Raw genomic sequence first — 7,164 nt, 5'->3', positions numbered from 1 at the left:
CACACTTTTCAGTTCGTCTTTTATTATTTTTGAAAAGTTGGCTCTCATGGAGGTCAAAATATCTTCTTTAATTCTTTCAGCAGCCATCTCTGAGTTTTCAGGCAGTATGCCTGGGGACGGATTCGGCGCGCTCGGCATACGATGCCTGGTTCTTGTAGGCCGCGTGTTGCTAGCTTGGCCGTAGTATTGGAACTTCTGAAGTTTTTTGGCCATTTTCACCTTCATTACAGAAATTCATGCTCTCACCAGCCAGATGTTTTCATTTGGCGTCCCCAATAACTGAACGATCAGATCAAGCTGCTGGATTTCGGATGTTCCTGGGAGAAGAGGTTTGTGTGCCAGCAGCTCAGCCAGGATACAACCTACAGCCCTGTGATGTAACGACAGTGGCAAAATGCATTAATGTGGTAAATTGCACTATTATTTGGATGTGTCAAGGAAGATAGTTTGCGCGCAATTAAGTCAAATGGCAAAGTAAATTAAGTCGCACCACATATCAAGAGCTGTAGTCTGGGTTTGGCTTCCAAGGAGGAGCTCTGGAGCTCTGTACCTGGGGAAAGACAATCGGGAAAGACAAATAAGGGATGTGAGGGGAGGGGAGATTTAAGCGGGTCACTGAGAGCTAATGAGGAGGACAAAAGAAGTCACTAGCCAGACTACACAAGCATATACAGTGCCCTCCATAATTATTGCCACACCTGGTTAAGATGTTAAGATATGTGCTGCTCTGACAAACCATTGTCAAAGGACTTTTTAAGACTCATTGACTTTAAATTTAGTAGAGTGCAGGTCTGGACCCACTCACAAACAAGGACATACTTTAGATCTTGCTCTTGCGTTTGGTCTATAGGTCTCCACTAGGACCACCAGTGTTTTTCACCTACCCAGCACTGCCATAGCTGGGCATTTGAACAGGAAGGGAGGGTGTGTCGAGGGCTAACCCAAGCCATTGTTTTGTTAACGTGTATTAGCCCAAGGAGAAAGGTGTGAAAAGGCAGTGGGCAACCCCCCGGGGAATTGGTTATACAAAGTATTTTGACCAGAGTTGATCCTAACTCGCAATTGCGAAATTTTCCCCCTGCCCAATCCAAGCCTGATTCTCCCTGAACATCCTGGATTTTTCATATATATTGACTTCATTTACAAACATACAACAAATTAGGTCTCTGATTAGTATATTTGTATTTATGTATTTACTATTTAGCCGACAAGATGATAAGGTAAATAATGTAAAATGTTTTTTTTATTGAAAGATGGAAGGACTTGGCTTCCGCTGTCTTGTGATACAACAGGAGCGCACCGTTTGCATTTTTCTCCTACTGAAGTTGTAACAATGTCTCGGTTGACTCAGGCTGCCCGAGTGTGAATGTAATGTATTTATATAAAGTCGAATGTTTCAGAATCATACATGTCCATCTTTTACCTCCGTATACTACAATGATTCCCAAAGCCACGTAACATTGATGTGACACCAAAGGGTGATCTTCGCAAAAGTAACAGTAAATGTACTTAATTTAATTAATCAATTTATTTAATAACTCAGTACATACAAACACAACCAGTCAGGGGATGACAAACATTGTGGCAAAGAAATATTTTACAAAAATATATTATGTGACGTCATCAGCAGGCATGCAGACCACCGAACATCACCATACAATCGGCGAGGTGATGAGGCGGGTCGCGACCGAAAATCAAAGCAGCAGCGTAACAGAACGTCTTTAATTTTTGTGCCACTTTTTTTCCACTAAAAATAATTTGCAAATAAGCGCCACCATCACGAAACGATCTGAGACCTTTGCTGCCTTTTCCAGTCGCCATGTTTGTTTACTCCGATATCACGTGTAATCTTGAGTGGGGTTGCGTGATTTTCCCACTGACGTGCGAATATCTGTGAATGAGTTTAACAGTGACGTGCCAGAGATTATGTTGTGGGGGAGGGAGATGGCTTCCCCAGTTAAACCCACACACGCTGTGTGTTTGGAAAGAATCGAGGACGCGGTCAAGTAGCCTGGTCTCAGTAAAAACTGTCAGACAGCAATTACTCAACTTTTGATTTGCTGATCAAAGTAGTTGGACGTTCCCGATTATTAGTTGGGATTTAGCATGTTTTCCTTTTTTTTTTGTACACAAAAACACAACATTAAAATTGGCATGCAATCACCCATAGCAACAGGCTCACCAATTCAGCACAAATGCTCAAGCATGAACAATAACAAAAGATATACAATACAATGCATTAAAATACAACTTTATTTATATAGTGCATTTCACAACAGCTGGAGCTGTAACAAAGTGCGGGAAATTAGAACACAAATTAAAACACACACACACGCACACACACTGAAGAAAAATTGAGTAGGAGTTAATGTGAAAGAGGAGTTTGTTAGGAACATCCTGGAAGTAAAAAGAGTGTCAGATAGAGTGATGAGCCTGAAGCTAGGAATCAAAGGTGCAATGATCAATGTTGTTAGTGGGTATGCGCCACAGGTGGGTTGTGAGCTGGAGGAGAAGGAGAAATATTGGTTGGACCTTGATGAAATGATCCAGTGCATCCCTAGAAATGAGAGAGTTGTCATTGGTGCAGACTTCAATGGACATGTTGGGGCAGGAAACAGTGGTGATGAGGAGGTGATGAGCAGGTTTGGTATCCAGGAGAGGAACGCAGAAGGACAGATGGTGGTTGACTTTGCAAAAAGGATGGAGATGGCTATGAATACTTTCTTCCAAAAGAGACAGGAACATAGGGTGACCTACAAGAGTGGAGGTAGGAGTACACAGGTAGACTACATCTTGTGTAGACAGTGTAATCTGAAAGAGATCAGTGACTGCAAAGTAGTGGTAAGTGAGTGTGAAGCCAGACAGCATAGGATGGTAGTGTGTAGGAAGACTCTGGTGGTGAAAACAATAAAGAGGTCAAAGGCGGAGCAGAGCACAAAATGGTGGAAGTTGAAAAGGGAAGTATGACCTTCAGGAAGGAGTTGAGACAGGCTCTGGATGGTCAGTAGGAGCTCCCAAATGACTGGAGAACTACAGCAAATGTGATCAGGGAGACAGGTAGGAAAGTCCTTGGTCGGAATGGAGATAAGGATTCTTGGTGGTGGATTGAGGAGGTGCAGAAATTGATCCAGAGAAAGAGGTTAGCTAAGAAGAAGTGGGACAGTGAGAGGACTGAAGAAAGTAGACAGGAATACAGGGACATGCAGCGGAAGGTGAAAGTAGAAGTGGCAAAGGCCAAACAAGGGGCTTACGATGACAGTAAGGAGGGAGAGACCGAGCTATACAGGTTGGCAAGGCAGAGAGACAGAGATGGGAAGGACGTGCAGCAGGTTAGGGTCATAAAGGATAGGGATGGAAGTGTGTTGACAGATGCCAGTAGTGTGATTGGAAGATGGAAAGAGTACTTTGAAGAGTTGATGAATGAGGAAAATGAGAGAGAACAAAGAGAAGAAGAGGCAACTGCTCTAGACCAGGAAGTAGCAAATATCAATAAGGATGAAGTTAGATGAGCATTGAAGAGGATGAAGAGCAGAAAGGCACTTGGACCTGATGATATACCCGTGGAGGTATGGAAGTATCTTGGAGAGATAGCAGTAGAATTTCTGAGTTGTTCAACAGGATCTTAGACAGTGAGAAGATGCCCGAGGAATGGAGAAGTGTGCTGGTGCCCATTTTTAAGAACAAGGGAGATGTGCTCTGGCAACTACAGAGGAATAAAGCTGATGAACCACACAATAAAGCTGTGGGAAAGAGTGGTGCAATCTAGACTGAGGGCAGAGGTGAACATCTGTGAGCAGAAGTATGGCTTTATGCCAAAAAGGAGTACAACAGATACAATATTTGCTCATAGAGAAAGGTCAAAAGGAGCTGCATTGTGTCTTTGTAGATCTGGAGAAAGCTTATGACAGAGTGCCCAGAGCGGAACTGTGGTTCTATATGAGGAAGTCTGGAGTAGCAGAGAAGTATGTTCAAGTGGTGTAGGACATGAATGAGGACTGTAAGACAGTGGTGAGGTGTGCTGTAGACATGGCGGAGGAGTTCAAGGTGGAGGTGGGACTACATCAGGGATCAGCTTTGAGTCCCTTCTTGTTTGCTATGGTAATGGACAGGATGGCAGAGGGGGTTAGACAGGAATCTCCATGGACCATGATGTTTGCAAATGACATTGTGATATGTAGTTGTGAGAGTATGTAAATAGTTTGTGTATTTTTAATCATGTTTTTATACACTATTTGTATCAGTAATAATTGCACACACCCACACGCTTGTTTAAGTTTCACTTTCCATAAGTTTCGTTTTCCTCTGAATAAAGTCCAGAGGGATGGTCGAAGAAGTCAGTGAGAGTGCGGGAGATTGAACTGGCAAGACGCCTACTTCACCTCCTGTCTTCTCCTCCCATCCGTGATGGAGAAAAGACAAAACATTCCCTGGTTATTTCCTCTGGTTCTCTGCATTTAATTCAGTCTAAGAAGGCGTCAGGACCTTTTTAAACCTGACAGTAGTGAGAGAAGGGAATAGGTGGAGGAGAAGCTGGAGGCATGGAGGTTTGCCTTGGAAAGGAGGGGAATGAAGATTAGCCGTAGCAAGATGGAGTATCTGTGTGTAAATGAGAGGGACCGAAGAGGAAGTGTGATCTTACAGGGAGAAGAGACTAAGAAGGTGGAGGAGTTTAAGTATCTTGGGTCTACAGTCAAGAGCAATGGAGATTGTGGAAAAGAAGTGAAGAAGCGTGTGCTAGCTGGCTGGAACAGGTGGAGAAAAGTATCAGGTGTGATGTGCGATAGAAGAATTTCAGCTAAAATGAAAGGAAAGATTTGTAGAACTGTGGTGAGACCAGTGATGTTGTCTGGTCTGGAGAGAGTGCCACAGAAGAAAAGACAGGAGGCAGAGATGAAGATGCTGAAGTTCTCTTTGGGAGTGACCAAATTGGATAGGATCAGGAACGAGTACATCAGAGGGACAGCACATGTTAGGGGCTTTGGAGATAAAGTCAGAGAGGCCAGACTTAGATGGTTTGGACATGTCCAGAGAATGACAAATACATCAAATATAATCATAATAATAAATGGTAAATGAAGTGCACTTTTATAATGCTTTATCCTTTGTCCAAAGCGCTTGACCGAGCAGAAAATACACTATTTTGCTCACGGCAACACAGCAACTTACGTTCTTCCAACCATTTGACCATCTAGATGGCGCTACAGAGCTATTTTGATGTCGCCGTTTACGGTGAGGCTAGAATATAGTATAAAATAAGTTTGGTGAGTTTCCGAGCATGTTCAGAGACTCAAAAATGCGAAAAGAATTGGTGATTATGATTATTATTATTACTATTATTAGAAAAAAATCAATAATAATAATAATAATAATTGATAGAAAAACAAGAGGTACCTCACAGCGGTTGCTGCTTGGGCTTTAATAATAATTTCTAGAAAAACAAGAGAGCCCTCACAGCCCCGGGCCCTAATAATAATTTTTAGAAAAACAAGCGGGACCTCACAGCGGTCGCTGCTTAGGCCCTAATAATTTCTTAAAAATCCTTGGGGACCTTGAAGCAGTCCCTGCTCGGGCCCTAATAATAATGAAGGCAGTAGACAGCAAAAAAACAGTAAAACCCCCCAAAAAAGTCCCACGCTGAGTGAAAAGCCCAAGAATAAAAAGTCTTAAGACGAGACAAGGGTCTTGCCTAACGTTTAGCGTGAGATCCCAAAGAGAGGCACCGGTAATGGAAAAGGCTCGATCCCCTCTGAGCCTTGCTATAGTCTTCGGTACCGCTAATTGAATATTTTGAGAATTTAATGTTTATTTTCACATAATATTGTATACAAAACAATATACAGTGAAACCCCGCTACTTCGCGGTTCACCTTTCGCGGGTTCAGTGCTTCGCGGGTCTAAAAAATATTCGGGGGCATTGTAGTTTCGCCGAGCGGCACAAGGGGGCGCTGAAGCGGTTAGACGGCCGGCGTGCGCCGAAGAGGAGAGTGGACGAAGAAGAGAGTAGACGAAGAAGAGCAGGTTCCCCCGGACACGATTTGTGGCGACGTTTCGCGCGGTTCGGACCGTATCAGAGCTCCGGCCGGCGTGCGTGGCAGTTAAGCCGAAGAGGAGCACCTTCCCCGGCACGGGCGGTTCCAAGCGGCCCCTAAGTTTAACCGAATGGAAGCTCCCGAGGAGGAGGGCATGCTCGCGTCACAGTAAGCCGAAGAGGAGCACCTTCCCCGGGCACCGGCGGAGCGCGAGGCTGTCAGTTATGAATGAATAAATAAATAAATGAAGAATGCCACCTTTCATTTCACAGTCATGATCCGTGCCTGTCATGATCCGTGCCTGTCATGATCCGTGCCTGTCATGCCGCGTGTGTTTTTGTTTTTTCAGCTGTGTGGGCGTTCCTCCAGCGATCGTCTCGTCAGCTGCTGCGAGACGCGCTGATTACACTGACTATATTGTGATTATAATAAATATCTTTGTCTCACCACCTTTTTTCCCGTGTCTGCGTTTGGAGAGTCCTGTTCAATCCTCCAGCTCTGCTGGAGGATCATAACATTCACAGGGCACACCGGACGGCGTACCAGCAGGTAAAAGTCGAAGTAATTAAATAAATACAAAAAGAAGTAATTGAATAAATACAAAAATAATGGCTGGGGAATAAAAAAATAAGTTTTAATAATAATTTTTTTTGTTATAACATGAATTTCACTCTCTCTCTCTCTACCAGTATATATATATATATATATATATATATATATATATATATATATATATATATATTTTTTTTTTTTTTAAGCATTTTTGAAGGTGTGCCGCTACTTCGCACCTATATATATTTATATATATATATAGGTGCGAAGTATATATATACACGGTGTTTTTTTTTCTTCTTTTTTTTGAAGGTGCGACGCTACTTCGCGGATTTTCAGTTTTCGCGGGTGGACTCGGTCCCCATTAACCGCGATAACCGGGGGTTCACTGTACTGTGTTTACACTGTGAAAAATGGACTCCCTCTGAAGCTAAAAGCTTATGAACAGGGATCCACCACCAAACAAAAGATTTATCTTGTAATGACGTGATCAATTTGATATAAACGTCATTTACAAGTAGTTTAGGCGACGGCTCATAGTTCATAAGAAAAAGATATGATGGACCGGTTCATGTACGTTTCAA

At 43.1% G+C, this 7,164-nt stretch overlaps 1 protein-coding gene and 1 pseudogene across 2 annotated transcripts in view; both read right to left on the bottom strand.

The window, feature by feature from the left end:
* The window catches only part of cdk10 (cyclin dependent kinase 10), a 108,792-nt gene that overhangs the window by 40,607 nt on the left and 61,021 nt on the right, over positions 1 to 7,164 (bottom strand). For both annotated transcript variants that reach the window (XM_088298440.1, XM_088298439.1), the window contains 2 exons: positions 491 to 550; positions 247 to 370 (listed from right to left, as the gene is read on the bottom strand). In XM_088298440.1, coding sequence (XP_088154566.1) covers positions 247 to 370; positions 491 to 550 — 184 coding nt within the window. The remainder of the gene's footprint in view (positions 1 to 246; positions 371 to 490; positions 551 to 7,164) is intronic.
* LOC148335914 (uncharacterized) lies at positions 2,365 to 3,202 on the bottom strand (annotated as a pseudogene).

The sequence above is a fragment of the Idiotropiscis lumnitzeri genome, chromosome 6, assembly GCF_059441095.1.
Source record: "Idiotropiscis lumnitzeri isolate Australia: NSW breed Sydney's pygmy pipehorse chromosome 6, RoL_Ilum_1.0, whole genome shotgun sequence".
NCBI lineage: Eukaryota > Metazoa > Chordata > Actinopteri > Syngnathiformes > Syngnathidae > Idiotropiscis > Idiotropiscis lumnitzeri.
The sequence above is the reverse complement of the archived record's forward strand: the minus strand, read 5'-3'. Positions and strand labels throughout refer to the sequence as shown.